The sequence below is a fragment of the Acomys russatus genome, chromosome 1, assembly GCF_903995435.1.
Source record: "Acomys russatus chromosome 1, mAcoRus1.1, whole genome shotgun sequence".
Lineage (NCBI taxonomy): Eukaryota > Metazoa > Chordata > Mammalia > Rodentia > Muridae > Acomys > Acomys russatus.
Window position 1 is genome coordinate 109,759,048 of NC_067137.1, and position 15,844 is coordinate 109,774,891.

The 15,844-nt window shown below is 38.2% G+C and overlaps 1 protein-coding gene across 1 annotated transcript in view; it reads right to left on the bottom strand.

The window, feature by feature from the left end:
- Catsperb (cation channel sperm associated auxiliary subunit beta) overlaps positions 1–15,844 on the bottom strand; it is a 72,546-nt gene that overhangs the window by 10,650 nt on the left and 46,052 nt on the right. Inside the window, exons 13-15 of the mRNA XM_051150618.1 lie at positions 15,603–15,761; positions 12,142–12,286; positions 2,775–2,929 (exon numbers count right to left, since the gene is read on the bottom strand). Of these exons, the coding sequence (XP_051006575.1) occupies positions 2,775–2,929; positions 12,142–12,286; positions 15,603–15,761 (459 nt within the window). The remainder of the gene's footprint in view (positions 1–2,774; positions 2,930–12,141; positions 12,287–15,602; positions 15,762–15,844) is intronic.

The window sequence follows — 15,844 nt, forward strand, 5'->3', positions numbered from 1 at the left end:
GTGTGGTGTGTGTGTGTGTGCATGTGTGTGTGTGTGTGTGTGTGTGTGTGTGTGTGTGTGTGTGTGTTGTAAGTACTGTAAAACCTGTTTGACTTGGGGGACAAAAATATATTTGGGGCTATATCCATCAAATACTGCCTCCAGCAAACATTTTCTGTCATTGTTTCCTCCTAGTGTTTGAACTTTGGCTTACTAAACCAAGATTGAAAGAGATCGGTTGCTAAAAGGACAGACCTTGGATCAATTGCCTCAGTGGAGACCTGATTTTTTTTTTTAGTTTTTTTTTTTTTTTTTTTTTTGAGACAGGGTTTCTCTGAGTAACAGACTTGGCTGTCCTAGACTTGCTTTGTAGACCAGGCTGGCCTCAAACTCACAGAGATCCACCTGCCTCTGCCTCCCAAGGGCTGGGATTAAAGGCGTGTGCCACCATTTAATATTTCAACTGTTACATAATCTGGGTCATTACTTACTCTCTTTGTGCCTCACACACCTCATATGTAAATGAAGACAAATAGTTTTCATAAGATGACAAGTTCACAGCGGTGCCTGACACTTAGAGCTAGTGATTACTTTTTTCAGAGTATGCATGTATCATTTGTGGGGAGAAAGAAGTAATGTTGTTGAGTCAGGGTTCTTCAGACTTATTCTGAGTATAAGAATCTATAGTTTCCACATCTTAACAATTTCAACTTCCATTGAAGAGAACTAAGCTACTTTCTGCAAAACTGTGATATTAGTGACATTCTGACATGGCTGCCTTTGTTGGTTAAGTCTAGCAGACTGCTCACATACTCTGCTTTGTACATTTGCATATCCTAGACCCCAGGCTCAGAGAATGTGGTGGCATCTCCCTCTCAGGGAATGCCTTTCTTTACTTTGTGTGCATATCTCAGACAGAGGATGCTAAAACATCTTCCCCTCCATCTATAGTCTTGGCCTAGTTACAGATTGACTTTTTTTTTTTTTTTTTAGTGATGTTATAAATTTTATTATTGTCTAGCTACTGTAAGATATATGCCATACCTATATATTTATTTATTTATTTATTTATTTATTTTTTATTAATTTATTCTTCTTACATCTCAATGTTTATCCCATCCCTTGTATTCTCCCATTCCTCCCCCCCCCCATTTTCCCATTATTCCCCTCCCCTATGACTGTTCCTGAGGGGGATTACGTCCCCCTGTATATTCTCATAGGGTATCAAGTCTTTTCTTGGCTACTTGCTGTCCTTCCTCTGAGTGCCACCAGGTCTCCCCCTCCAGGGGACATGGTCAAATGTGAGGCACCAGAGTACGTAATTATAAGTGTGGTAATTTACTTTCTAGCGCCGACCATAAGCAGCTGGGGAGTTTAATTTCAGATTATAGGTTAAGAAGGAAAGAAAGTAAAGGAAAGAAAATTAGGAAAATAATTCCTGGAAGCAGGAAATGAAGCAGAGGCCATAAGAGTGCTTGTTGCTGTGACTGCCCACATTAATCAAGAAAATGCCTCCAAGACTTGGCTCCAAGCCAGATGATACAGGCAGTTCCTCTAATGACATTCCTCTTCCCAGCTGTAGCTAGGCTTGTGCCAAGTTGACCAAACTAAACCAGTAGAGCTTGCATATATGTGCAACTTACGGGTACCTACTGCTTCAGGGTCATAAATGTGCATTGGATAATCTGGAGCTGTAGTTATGGATGGCTGTGAGTCACCGTGTGAGTTCTGAGTACCAAATTCTCGTCCTCTAAAAGAGTGGCAAGTGCTCTTATGCACAGAGTTTCCGCTCTATGCCTGGACTGACCTAAAAAGAGATCCATCTTTCCTATTTTCTTTAAGACAAATGACAGTTTTACCAAACCCCATTGAAACACATTTTACTCTTAGATGCTTTGTTGATGAGTATTCATTTTCATGTCTGGGTCCCAGTAATAAGTTTCCCTCTCTTTCCCCTCTCTCTCCATATATATATATATACACACATATATATTCTATATATGTGTGTATATATATATATATTTTGTAATAATCTCAAATGATTAGAGTATATTTGTGAATATATACAAATAACATTATATATGTATATATATTCATTTTGACTATAAGTATATGTATGAATCTCAAGTGTTTATCATGTGTGTGTATACACACACAAATATCAACATTATATAATTATTATAATATGTATTTATTATCATCTGTGAATGAGAGAAAAACTGTGCACATTGTAATATCACACAAGGAATAAACCAATGAGCAGGACTATTTAACATGGAAGGCGAGAGGTGAGTCAAAATTGTTTTTCTTCAAGAAAATAAAGTCCACCAGAGCTGAGTTTCTTGTGGCAGGTCTGGTTTAGGTGTTTTGTGGTTCTTCTGTGAAATCCTGTATGAGTATACCCAGGGTGGCACCTGTAAGGCTTAGAGAAGACTTTTATAGGGTTCAATGTTGTATACAAGGTTTTCCTAGAGCACAAAGTGTTTGTCCTGATGGATGTAAATACATGGATCAGCTGTTAACAGAACATACTTGTTCTTTGCAATTGACTTGGGCTTGGTTCTCAGGTACCCTGCCAAGTGGCTTATAACTGCTTATAACTCCAGCTTCAGGGTAGACCCAGCACCTCTAGTCTCCACAAACACATACCATCAATGCACATAAACACATGCATATAATTTAAAAACCTTAAAGAGGGTTGTATTAAGGGAAACACCCTCTTATTGACCTGCAGATAGAATGAGCCATCTTTTCTTAAATTGAAGCAAACAGTTTCAACACATCATGCTACTGACCGCTCCAAAAAAACTTTTAAGTGTTCCATAGTCTGGATGTGATGTATCAGTGTTAAAGCGATCTGGAGTCAGCTTGTGTATGTATCCCATCTGATCATAATACAGCGTGAAAATCTTATCGTGGATTTTTCCAAGTCTGGTGTATCTTTTTAATCCTGTTAGGAAATAAATAGAACACTCTTAGCTCTCTTGATGCCGTTGTAAAACAAGGAGAACAAATTTTATATCATACCTGTAAAATTAGCTTGTTTAAATTAAGAGTGGAAATAGGGCTCTGAGACATCTAAATTAGTAAAATACATGCTACTTTGTGTCATGACACATGTATTCCATTATCTTCTTGCTTTTAATCCACACTCTCTTTCTTATGGAAGGGCCCTTTCTAGAGTCCTGATCTCTACAGATATGATCAATAATACACAAACCTAACAATCTGAAGGTCAGATCTAGAACATGTGGCTTTATCTTTCTGGGTGTGCACAACTTCACCTTGTGTAACAGTTTCCAGTTCCTCCCATTTCCCTGCAAATTTCATGCTTTCATTTTCTTTATAGTTTTAGTAAAATTCCATTGCAGATATCTTCCATATTTATGTTACCCACTCATTGTTGATGGACATTTTGCCTGGTTCCATTTCCTGGCTATTGTGAATATCTTCAGTGAATTTGTATGTTCACTTATCCTTGTCGGAGGTATGTGCCCAGGAGGGGTTCAATTGGGTCATAGGGTGGCTTTATTTTTTAGCCTTTGAGACACTTCCAGGCAGATTTTCATAGTGGTTTCACCAATTTACATGTCTATCAACAACACATATGTTCATCTTCCCCACACCCTGACAGCATTTGTTGTCATTTGTAGTCTTGATGAAAGCCGTTCTGATTAGGGTGAAATGGAATCATAAAATAGTCTTAATTTGTATTCCCCTGATGGCTGAAGATGTTGAGTAATTAAAAAATTATGATCAGTTTGCATTTCTTTTTTTTTTTTCATTTCTTATTTTGATAACTTTTTGTTCAATTTTGAGGCCCATCTTTACTGGGGTTGTTTGTTTTCTTGAGTTTTTTTTTTTTTTTTTTTTTTTTTTTTTTTTTTTTTTTTATAATTGTATGTGTGAATCTTTGGTCAGATATATATTTGACAAAAAATTTCTCCTATTCTATATGGTGGCTCTTTACTCGACTGAGTTTCCTTTGCTGTGTAAACCTTTCCAGTTTGCTGATTATTGGCATTATTTCTCAAATGACTGGAATCCTTTTTTAGAAGTCCCTTATCTACGGCTTCATCTTAAAGCACACTGCCTACCTTTTCTTCTACCAGTTTCAGAATCTCTGGTCTTATGTTAAGATCATTGTGATCAATCTACAATTGATTTTTGTTCAGAGTAAGAGAAGATGTAATTTAATTCTTCTACGAGTTGTTATCCAATTTACCCAGCACCATTTGTCAAAGATGCTGTCTTTTTTGGCCATGTGTCATTTTGGCACCTTTGTCAAAAATCAGGGGCCTGTAGTAGTTTCATGGCCTTGTATCTTTGTTTTTTAATCTTCTATTGATCTACATGTCTGTTTTTGTGTCAATTCCATATGATTATTCTTTTTACTATGCTTTTGTAATATAAGTTGACATAAGTTATGATGATACCTCAAGTAATATTCTTTAACTTTAGTTAAATATTTTATTATAATTTATACACAGCTCATCACAATTGTTATCCCCTACCTCTTATGTTCCCACTCCCACCCTTTCTCCCTCTCTTGCCCTAGTCCCTTCTCTACGTGTGTGGGGGCACGCCCTGCTAAGGGGAAGGGATTAAATCGTGGGTACCAGAGTTCATGTCAGAGGCAGTCCCTGCTCCCTCCCACCTCCCTCCACTGTGAAGAATGAGCTGTCCTGTGGCCATACCTGAACAAGGGGTCTGGTAATACTCTTTTTGCTATAGATTGATTTGCCTATCTAGGCTGTCTTGTGCTTCCCATTTCTGTGATGAACAGAAATGAGAATTGATTGTGATTGTATAGAATATGTAGGTTGTTTTTGGTAGGATAGCCAGTTTCACAATATTGATTCTTCCAACTAATGAGCATTGTAAGTCTTTCCATTCTCTAGTGTTTTTCTCAACTTAATTCTTCTGTGTTTTTAAAAAATCCATTGTGGAAATCCTTCAGAACCTATGTTGGACTTATTGCACTGCATTTCATTTTTGTTTTGTTTTTTTTAAAATTTAATTTAATTAATTCAGATTACATCTCAATTGTTCTCCCATCCCTTGTATCCTCCTGTTCCTCCCCCCTCCCTCCCATTTTCCCCCTACTCCTCTTCCCTATGACTGTGACTGAGGGGGACCTCCTGCCCCTGTATATGCTCATAGGGTATCAAGTCTCTTCTTGGTAGCCTGCTATCCTTCCTCTGAGTGCCACCAGGTCTCCCCCTCCAGAGGACATGGTCAAATGTGAGGCACCAGAGTACGTGTGAAAGTCAGACCCCACTCTCCACTCAACTGTGGAGAACGTCCTGTCTATTGGCTAGATCTGGGTAGGGGTTTAAAGTTTACTTCCTATATTGTCCTTGGCTGGTGCCATAGTTTGAGCAGAACCCCTGGGCCCAGATCCACCCGTCATAATGTTCTTCTTATAGGTTTCTAGGATGCTCTAGATCCTTCTATTTCTTCATTCTTCCATACTTCTCTCACTTAGAGTCCCAATAGGATGTCCTCTCATCTACCCCAATTTTCTGGTAAGTAAAGTCTTTCATGGGATATGCTCCTTGGGCTAGTGTACAATTATAAGTGAGTATATACCATTTGAGTTTTTCTGCTTCTGGGCTAACTAACTCATTACATTTTATTTTTAAAGGCTATTATAATTGGGATTCCTTGATTTTAAAATATAGCATTGACTATATATATAAATATATATTTATATATAAATTTTATATATTTACATGTAAATATATAAAATCATCACCCCCACACATTTGTATATGTATACATGTACATATGTATGCACACACATATACATAGATATGTGAGTCAGCTAATGACTTTTTGTTTTCGTTTTTGCATCCTGCCACTTTGCTGAAAGAATTTATCAGTTCTAAGAGTATTCTGGTGTAATCTTTAGGGTTTCTTATGTATAGAATCATATCATATGGGAAGCTGGATAGATGATGACTTGGTAGATAAGAGTACGTATGCCCTTCCAGAGGAACAAGATTCATTGCTCAGTACCCACGCCCAATGGCTCCTAATGGCTAGTAACGTCAGTTTCAGGGGATCTGACATCCTCTGACTTTCTAGATCACCAACACAGTTGTGAAGCACATAAAAACAGGAAGGTACACACACACACACACACACACACAGATAAATAAAATAAATTTCAAAAAAGAATTATGTCATCTAAAATAGATAATTTGACCACTCAATTTCCTATTTGCATTTCTTTTACATGCTTCTCTTGTCTTACTGTTCTAGATAAGGTTTTTGGCACTATCCTTAATAAGAAGGGAGGAAGTAGACAGCATTGTCTTGATTCTGAAACTGAAATCTGTGAAGTTTCCTCATTTACTATCGTGGTGCCTTTAGGTTTGTTATATGTACCTTTTACTATATTTCTTGTATTCTGAGATTTCTAGGACTTAAACATAAAGGGATGTTGGGTTTTGTCAAAGAAATTTTGTGTCTAATGTCTATGTAATTTCTGTGCTAGAGTTCACTTGTAATTTATAACATTTGTAAATCACTTAATGAAATACAGGAGGAAAACAAATAGGCAAAGTAAATGAATAAAAAGGTTCAAGAGCTGAAAATTGAAAAAGAATCAATAAAGAAAACAGAAACTGAGGAAAACTTGGGGCATGGGAAACATAGGGGAGAGAACAGAAACTGCAGAGGTAAGTATTAACAATGGAATACAGGAGATGGAAGAGAGACTCAGAGATGAAGAAGATATAATTGAAGAAATTGATAAATCCATCAAAGAAAATATTAAATAAAAAAATTCCTGGCATAAAACATCTAAGAAATCAAGGTCATGATGAAAAGAGCAAACTTAAGAATAATAAGAATAGAAAGAGAAGATTCCCTACTCAAAGGTCCAGGAAATATTTCAAGAAAAACATAAATGGGACAAAAAGTAGGCTGTTCAATCTACTCCTCAAATTAATGCCTTAATTGTTCTTAACAAGGTTATTTTTTGTTTTTGTTTTTTTCCCCTGAGACAGAGTCTCTCTGTGTTAGTGTTGGTTGTTCTGGACTTGCTTTGTAGACCTGGCTGGCCTCAGACTCACAGCGATCTGCCTGCCTCTGCCTCCCGAGTGCTGGGATTAAAGGCGTGCGTCACCACGTCTGGCACTAACAAGGTTATTTCTAACTCACTGGTATAGAACAATGCATATTTGTGCAAAATAAGTTTAATTTTGATACATTGGTATAGAATTCAAAATTTAAGATTATTCTTAAGTATATACTCTAATTTGAAGTGCTCATACAACTCAACTATACTACAAGGCTTACTCCTAATATTTGGAAAGTGTTATTTCAGGCTGCTTAGGACAATTAAGTAACACAAGTTAATTGTTAGTTGACCAAATCATGGTTCTGTCAACTACTAGTCTACTTCTATCACAATAATATACATCCTAAGTTTAACAGATGACTAGGATTCTATAGATAGATAAGGTAAAATAGATAAGGTCTTCAAAAACCTCAGAGACCTACATAACATGGCATTTAAAGATGGTTTTTATTATTTTAAAGATTCTTTGACAACAAGACAGGTTAACTCCTGGCAACGCCCAGCCTACCTCAAAGATGATGATGAGCATCAATGAACCTCCTTATGGAGATGATGTCAAATGTGGTCAACCAGCCACTGGGCAAAATGTCCTCATTTCTGCCACAGACAGAGTTCTGCCTAAAAATGGACAAACTTGGGTGCAGGCAGAGTCGGTAGCCAAACCCTACCAAGACAGGATAAGCAAGTCCTCAATAGTTCCTGATTCATAAATATGTATGTCAGATATATTGGGCCAGAAGGCTGAAGATGATGATCCAACATTATAGAGAGTATTGGGTGTCTGTTTAGACAGCAAACTGCCCTTCTCATTTTCTAATTTTGGAAGCTGCTTACATGTACTTCTTGTCTACTTAGATGATTAATTTTATCTCTTCTCAAGTCCGTGATGAGGTTGAAGACCAGATAGTTTAGTTTTACAATTAAGCTTAGTTGTTTAGAGGTTAAGATGTTTTTAGGTCTAGTTAGATGTTAAAAGTTGATAAAGATGACATAGGCTAGATATTGATTTTCATTCAGAATATTAGATGCACCAAGTTAGGAAAGATGTTCTCTTCAAAGTTGCCAAATACAAATAGCAAATCACTATGAATGTAACACTTGTATAATTCTTGATTGTTTCATGGTTCTTCTTGCTGTAGGTAGTTTATTGTGTATATTATATATGAGCAATAATATGAATGTATATGTAAAAAATAAAAAAAAAAATTAAAAAAGAAAAACATAAATGAAAACTTCCCTAACCTAAAGAGAGAGCTGCCTATAGACATACAAAAAGCATACAAAACACCAAATACATAGGACTAAAAACAGAACTCTTGTTACCATGAAAAAAAAAAAAAAAAAAAACAACTAAGTGTATAGAACAAAGAATATATAAAGTAACATATAAAGGCAGACCATTTAGAATTACATGTAACTTCTAAATAGAGACTCTAAAAGCCAGAATGTCCTGGATAGATGCCTAGCAAACTCTTTGAGACCAGTGGTGTCAGCTTAGACTAATATACCAATCAAAACTTTCAGTCACCATAGATGGACAAATCAAGATATTCCATGACTGGGAGCTGTCCTAAGAACACTTAAATAGCTGCTGCATCATGAGTTTTTTTTAAATGAGAGGTTAAAATGTTATTTGCCTATACTCACACCGGCTGTTGGGGTCTGGAAAGAGGGTAAGAGGATCTTTGCCAATATCAGGCAGCAGCTCTGAGCTAGAGATTTCAGTTGTCTGCAAACCATATCCTGGCATGAACTGAAAAAGTAAAGCAAAGAAAGGAGAGTAGGCTACCAACCTTTAGGATGAAATTGTCAGGCAAGATGCCATTGGCCTCTTGATAACTGGGTGAACTTATGAATTTTCAGCTCATTCTGGGGTCCCTGTTTGTGGGACAGCTGAGACCCTCCCTACCTCTGGGGTTCATCAGCCAGTATCAGTCCATGAGGGCAAAGAGAGCAGGTGTGATGGTCTGGGAGTTTGGAAGCCTTGGGAGTACAGATAAAAATGATGATTTCTGAAACCAGCTTTGGGGATGCAGATGAATTTTATTGGGATGAACAAAGGTTATATAGAATCTTGGGAAAGGGGTAGAGCTACCTAGGATGGATGTAGATCACTGGCTGGGGGACTAAGGTACTGAGATACCTTATTTACATGGAGGAGCATTCCAGGAATCCTAGTGCTTTCTGGGCAGGGTCTTTTCAGGAGAAAGGGAGTTCAACCTGTAAATTCCTTAAAGACTACAAGACATTCCTCAGGTAGAGGGTGTTACAGACACACCCTTAGTACACACCTTTAATCCCAAACAATGACATTTAATTGAGGGGCAGTTAAAGTGATGGATCAAAGAAAGATATGTCAGAATGAGTCAGAGATAGGATCTGACAAATTCTTATGAGAACAGCACAGGAAAGAGAGGCTAGTTAAGAGAGCAGTGCACACACACACACACACACACACACACACACACACACACACACACACACACAGAGACAGAGAGACAGACAGACAGACAGACAGAGAGACGGAGAGAGAGGGGGGGGGAGAGATTGATTTTCTGGAACAGTTTTACAGAGACAGATTGCAGATGAACACAGAAGGAGCCAAAGAATCCAAAGAAGCCAGAAGATTAAAACGGATTGCCAGAGTTAGTCTGAGGCCAAGCAGAGCAGTTCAGTCAGAAGGCCAGAGAAGCCAGTTTGAATGAGTCAGCCTGGAGAGGAATTTGGGCCAGAACAGCTGAGTTGAACCAGCCAGCTAGAGTTCAGAAAGAAGCTGAAAGCATGAGTTTATTTATCAGTAGGCCTTTCTGTGACAACAATTACATTGGGTGAATAAAAGTTACATTTAAAACCTTGGTTGCCACCCAGAGGTTGAATGCAATTTCTATTGCTGAAGTCACCACATACTTTGAAAGCAGAGGATTCATGTTGGCTCTTACTTGTAAGCTTCCTTCCTTGAGGACTAGCTTTCATGTTAGCAGAAGGTATCATGCAAACCTCCAAGGGAGGGAAGCAGGCGTCAGTTTTACACAGTTATCAAACCTATGAACAACACTGATTACCAACAGGATATGATAGCCCTCAGGATGTGATAGTGGCATTGCATGTCTTGGTGGTAACAAACAGCTCTCTTCCTGGTCTTGTCAACAAGAGAGAAATCATAACTGCTATAGGAAAACTAGCTAAAAATTCCGAGTTTCTGAGGTCATGAATTTGGAATGAGAACTTATAACTGCCACTTCACTAAAACAGCATAATTCCTAACTGCATTCTAAAGATTTATCTTTATGGTCATAGGTAAATGTAACTTCTATGCCTCATCAAAGAAATTTCTATTTTCAACAGACAGCCATTACAGGAAAAGCACAAGTAATCATGTGGTACCCAGCTGCAACTCACACAATGACAATACATCTCTTGAACCTAAGGCTCAGTTAACATTGTGGGAAGTGTGGGAAGAAAGGCGTAAGAGCCAGAACAGGAAGTCAAGATATCGTCAGCATGTATCCACTAGAAGTGTCAGGGGAGATGTAACTATGAAGTCTCAGTAGTATGACTCGCAAGACAAGACATGAACAAATAACTGACAGACATGGTAACATGGGATGGGGAAATCTCACAGGCTGTAACCATAGATAATGAACGAGAACAGACAAAATAGCCTTCCCCAATAGGTTTGCCAATAACAAGTGGTCAGCACTGAAAAAAATACACATACAGGTAACACTATATTATATATTGTATATATATTCACACATATATTATATGGACTGAACAGATTGTGTGTCTTTGTGTACATATTTCAAAACAATTAATGAAAGGTACCCATGTACTGTAGAGAAAGAGGAAGGACATAATTCTAGGGGTTGGAGGGGAAAAGGGGTAGGGGGAATCATATCATATTTTAAGTAAAAATTATTAACAAAATGGAAAAAAACAACACAAGAAGATTTTAAAAACTCAATTATAGAATGACAAAATGAAAATGCAGATCACAGGGATACAGGACTATGAGGACTGTGCCCTTCATGAGTCAAGTCCTGAGTCTGGTTGGCAGCATGCAGGTATACAGTACTTTCATTGTGCAACAAACTGACAACTTGTGACCAAAGAAACTAAGAAGATTGAGACCAAACTATTGTTAATATAAGTGTCACCTCTTAAGTATCCACTTTACCAACAAAATCAAAGAAAAACAACCTTTTTGTGTTGGCATACTATTCTCGTGGACTGTGCACAGTTTACCCTTGTTCATTCAAATGCTGATGTCTCCACCCCACTGTCTGGTTTTAATCTGACATTGCATTGTGGTGTTTATTCTAAGCATCTCCTGTCTCAAGTTTGTGCAAACATGTCAGTCACCCTTCGTTCTCGGTACCACCAATAAAAGCCAACTAGCCAATGCTTAGTACTAACAGAGAATAGGGTGGGGCATCTTGGTGAGTGAGAAGAGGAGAAAGAGCAGGAAGAAGAGGAGGAGTGCACCTGGGAAGGAGTGGGGAGCACGGGGAGGAAGGAACCAGACCTAGGATATGAGTAAAAAGCAAGCACAAAGTGGGAAATCAGAATGGGGAGGAAGCTGTACTAGCTTGGAGGTTTTGGATGGAGTAATTATCACACAAAATTGTGCTATAGGCTAATTAAATAGACCATAGTCTTTCTGTGTGGTTATTTGGGTATATACCTGGTTAAGGAGTAACTGCTGCTTTCACTAAAATAATAATTCAGTATTAAATATTAATAATCACTCAATATTTTTTGTCATTGTGGTTGATAGTATTAAATGAAATGCTGTCTATAACATGTGGAGCATAATTGTATCTCCACTGTGGCATCGATTATTATTTGGTATGGGGAAGGGAAACACCACTGAGTACATAGTATGCTAATTCAGGGTTCCTCTTTTTATGCCTGTTCATATGACTTATCTCTGTAGATCCAACAAACCCAAACAAACAAGCAAAGGTCCCGCTTTGTTTGAGGCCTTATTATTAGAACGTATTTTTTAAATGGATTACATTTGTGACTCACATGTAGAACGAACCAACAATGCTAAAGGAAAAAGTCCTTACCTGCCTTTGTGTTGTAAATATTTCCAATTTGTGAAATAAAAGAAATATGTGATGTATAAAAGCTATGTGCAGTGCGCAATATAATGTCAGTGTGAAAGTTACTCAGCAAATCGAAAGAATTGCCACCATCCGATGAAATCCACGCCTAAAGGAAAAAAAGAGATATCTTCCTCAGAACTGCCTCCATCTGCAAGCAGAGCAAAGCAAATTCTCAAACTTACCCATTAGCCCGATCTTTCTACAAAAGAAAAATCATGCAGTACTATTTTCCTCCTGTTTGCCCATCATGAACTGAGGCCCACAATGACTACTTTCCCACTCACCCACTTGGTTTACCTTTCCATTCTTTTGTATTGTCAGAAGTAATTATGTCAACTAAGTGGTTGAGAGTGATGCCTTATCACATTCTCCTCTCCTCTCCTCTCCTCTCCTCTCCTTTTCTCTCCATCTCTCTCTGTATCTGTCTCTCTGTCACTTTCTCTCTCTCTATGCATGTACTCATGTATGTCCGTGTGTGTGTATCAGTGTGCATATGTGTATGCATGTATGTGTGTTTATATGTGTATGTGCTGCATTTAAGTAAGTGCATGAGTGTTTGTCTGGGGGAGACTACAGGATGACCACGGGTGAGTTCCTATTGTGCTCGCTACCTTATTGACACAGAATCTTTTATTGAACAAAAAGTTTATTGTTTTGGCCACACTGGCTGACCAATGTCTTCTCTGGATCTGCCTGTCTCTGCTCCCTAATGCAGGGGTTATAGACATGTATGGTCATGCTCATCCTTTTACACTGGTTCTGGGGATTTGAACTCAGGTCTTCATCCTTTCAGAATGATTCTGCCGGTTGAGCTGCCTACCCAACCCTACACCGCAGTTTTTATTTGTGTTTTCCTGATACTCAGTAGCTGTGCCATTTCTCACATGTTTATCTTGTTCTATTTTCATTTCAATGATTGCCTCTTTGTGTCATTTTTCTTTTTATCTATTAGGTTTTCCTTTTAAAAGCATTTTGTATTAGTTCTTTCATTATTGTTATTTTTAGTTCTCCCCTCCACTCTCAGGCTTATATCCTTGTATTCCTTAAATATTATAGGATCGATATTGTACCTTTTGTCTCTCCAAGCTGGGAATAGATGTACAATTCGACAATAATAGCACTTAGGAGGCTGAGGCAGGAAAGTTCAAGACTAGTTTTGGCTACACAGTCTGGTCCAGGATAGCCTAGCCAAGGCAAAAGCAAAAAACAAAAACAGGAAACAAAATATAGAGCCACAGTCCCATATACCATCATCTTTTATTCCCAATCTAAGTATCCTGAGGATATTATGTTAGCTTTTGTTTTACAGATCTGCCTGACTCCAAAATGTATGTGTCATTATCACTTGTAGCTATGTCAACAAAGCCATTTTTTTGCTTTCCAGCACTCTTAAAATCACATCAGTATTAGCCATTTGTTTCTACAAAAGTTGTTCTGATGGCTTGGTCTCTCTCTCTCTCTCTCTCTCTCTCTCTCTCTCTCTCTGTCTGTCTCTGTCTCTCTCTCTTTCTCTCTCTTTTCAGGACAGGGTTAATCTGTGTAGCCTTGGCTCTCCTGGACTCAGTTCGTAGACCAGGCTGGCCTCGAACTCACAGAGATCCACCTGCCTCTGCCTCCTGAGTGCTGGGATTAAAGGTGTGCGCCACCACCGCCTGGCTGATTGTTTGGTCTCTTAAACCCTCTGCCCACCATGAGGAATGAGACTCTGTTTAATTTTTAGACTAGTTTTGTTGAACACCATCTAAATCCTTTCACTTCAATTCCAGCTGTTTATTGTCCATAGTCCAAATACACACATGAAAAGCTTGAATCATAGAGCCCACTGGTAATATTCCTGATTTACACACTTTCTAGCCATCAAATCTGAGTTCAGTACACTCTTCCAAAATCACTTTTCAATCCATAAGCCAAAGAATCCCAGAACAGAAAACAATGAAACAGTCACATTGGAAAAAAGAAAAAAGAAAAAAAGACAACAAACTGTTAGATAAAGTTTTAGAATTTGACTAGAGTTGGGGTAATACAGAGAATATAACATGGGACAGATATTGAGAGGAAAGCATGCCCAGGAATGTAAGGTGCTTGCCTGCAGAGTGTGTGGAACAGACAGAGAAGGATGTTTGAGTAAAAAAATGTCAATGACCAGAGGAGATACTAGAAGTTCTGAAATGTTAGTATAAAACTAAATAAGGGGGTTTCAAGAAGCCCTGGTACCAGGATTTCAACTGTACACATCCCAATTTTGCATACAATAGACACTTTTAAGCCAAGAAATCATCAGCATGGGTAAAATAAAGATGGTTTTTATTCATATACACTAGATTTGTAAGTTGGGAGGCATGGAATCAATAGAAACTAAGTATATGTTGTGTCAATGTGAGAAAGACTAAACGAATTGACAATGAGGTAAGGTACTAAAAATCAACCTGATGAACTTTTCGTACACCTTGTCTGTTGCCCAAGGTGTTTTTCTTTGAGACAGTATCTCACACGAGAGCCAAAACTGGCCTTTGACTGACAGCAATCCAGCTGCCTTGGCCTCCAGAGTTCTGGGATTGCAGTGGTGAGCCACTGCGTTTTGCTTCCTTGGTGGTTTTTCAATGAGTTTAGGCTGCTACTGATTGTCTTTCCATATGTGGGAGGGAGTTACTCATAAGCAATAGATGTTCCGAGATATTCACCAAGTGAACAGAAATTCTAGAATTAAACTGCCAAACTCTGAAATAGTTAACCACTTTCTGTCTAAATAGAAATGTTATTTTGATGTCAATGACTGAGGAGCTTATGTCTTTGAGGTAAAACTGTAACCTGTCGTGTGCTCTCAGAATCCCACAGAGGAACTCTGCTCTCCCTCTTGACTAAAAGTGAACAAATTGCTTTCACCAGCAGTCAACATAATGCTTTCTTGGTACTAAATTTTTTTATGTTTCATATTTTGTGCTCCTCACTTTTAACTTGGCTGATGACCATAGTTTACTAATGATAGAGCTTTTTGACTGGAGTTCCCAAAAGAGAGACCATTACCAGAAGGAGCCCAGATAACAACAGAGCCAAAAGAGTTTGCTTAGCAAGTTCAGATAAAGAGAGGGCAACATCAAATGCCAGAAAACGCCAGATTAAAAACAAGCTTTCCATGGATTAACGGCAAAATCTAAGTCCTTCAAGGCGAAATGGATTATGCCTAATAACATTCAGAAGCATGGTGCCCATGGCTCATTTTTTATCAGCCAGTGAACAAATTGAAAGGTTTAAATTGACTACAGACCACTAAGCTTAACACACAATAAACAGCTGATAAACATTTATTGTCTTGCCTTCTATTTCTTCAGAGTATACCTACTTTTTATGTATACAACCACTCGGTTTGCAAAAGTTGGACTGCTTACTCTTATTGCAAAAGAAGAAATCCTAGGGCTACTTACTTCATTGCCATAAACGTACAGGAAGTGGCTCCGGGGATGGAAAACCATTCCAACTGGGCGATTGAATGAGCTAGGAAATTTGAAAGCTGGAAATTTTGTTTGAGGGTTTGGCTTTCCGTTTTTGAGCATTGACACAGACACAGAGGTGCGCTTGGAGCCCTAGACATAGCAAAGGAAGTAATAAGATTTATTCTGTGTCCACATTATACCTTCTAGACGTTCCCATTATTGCATCAAAGAAC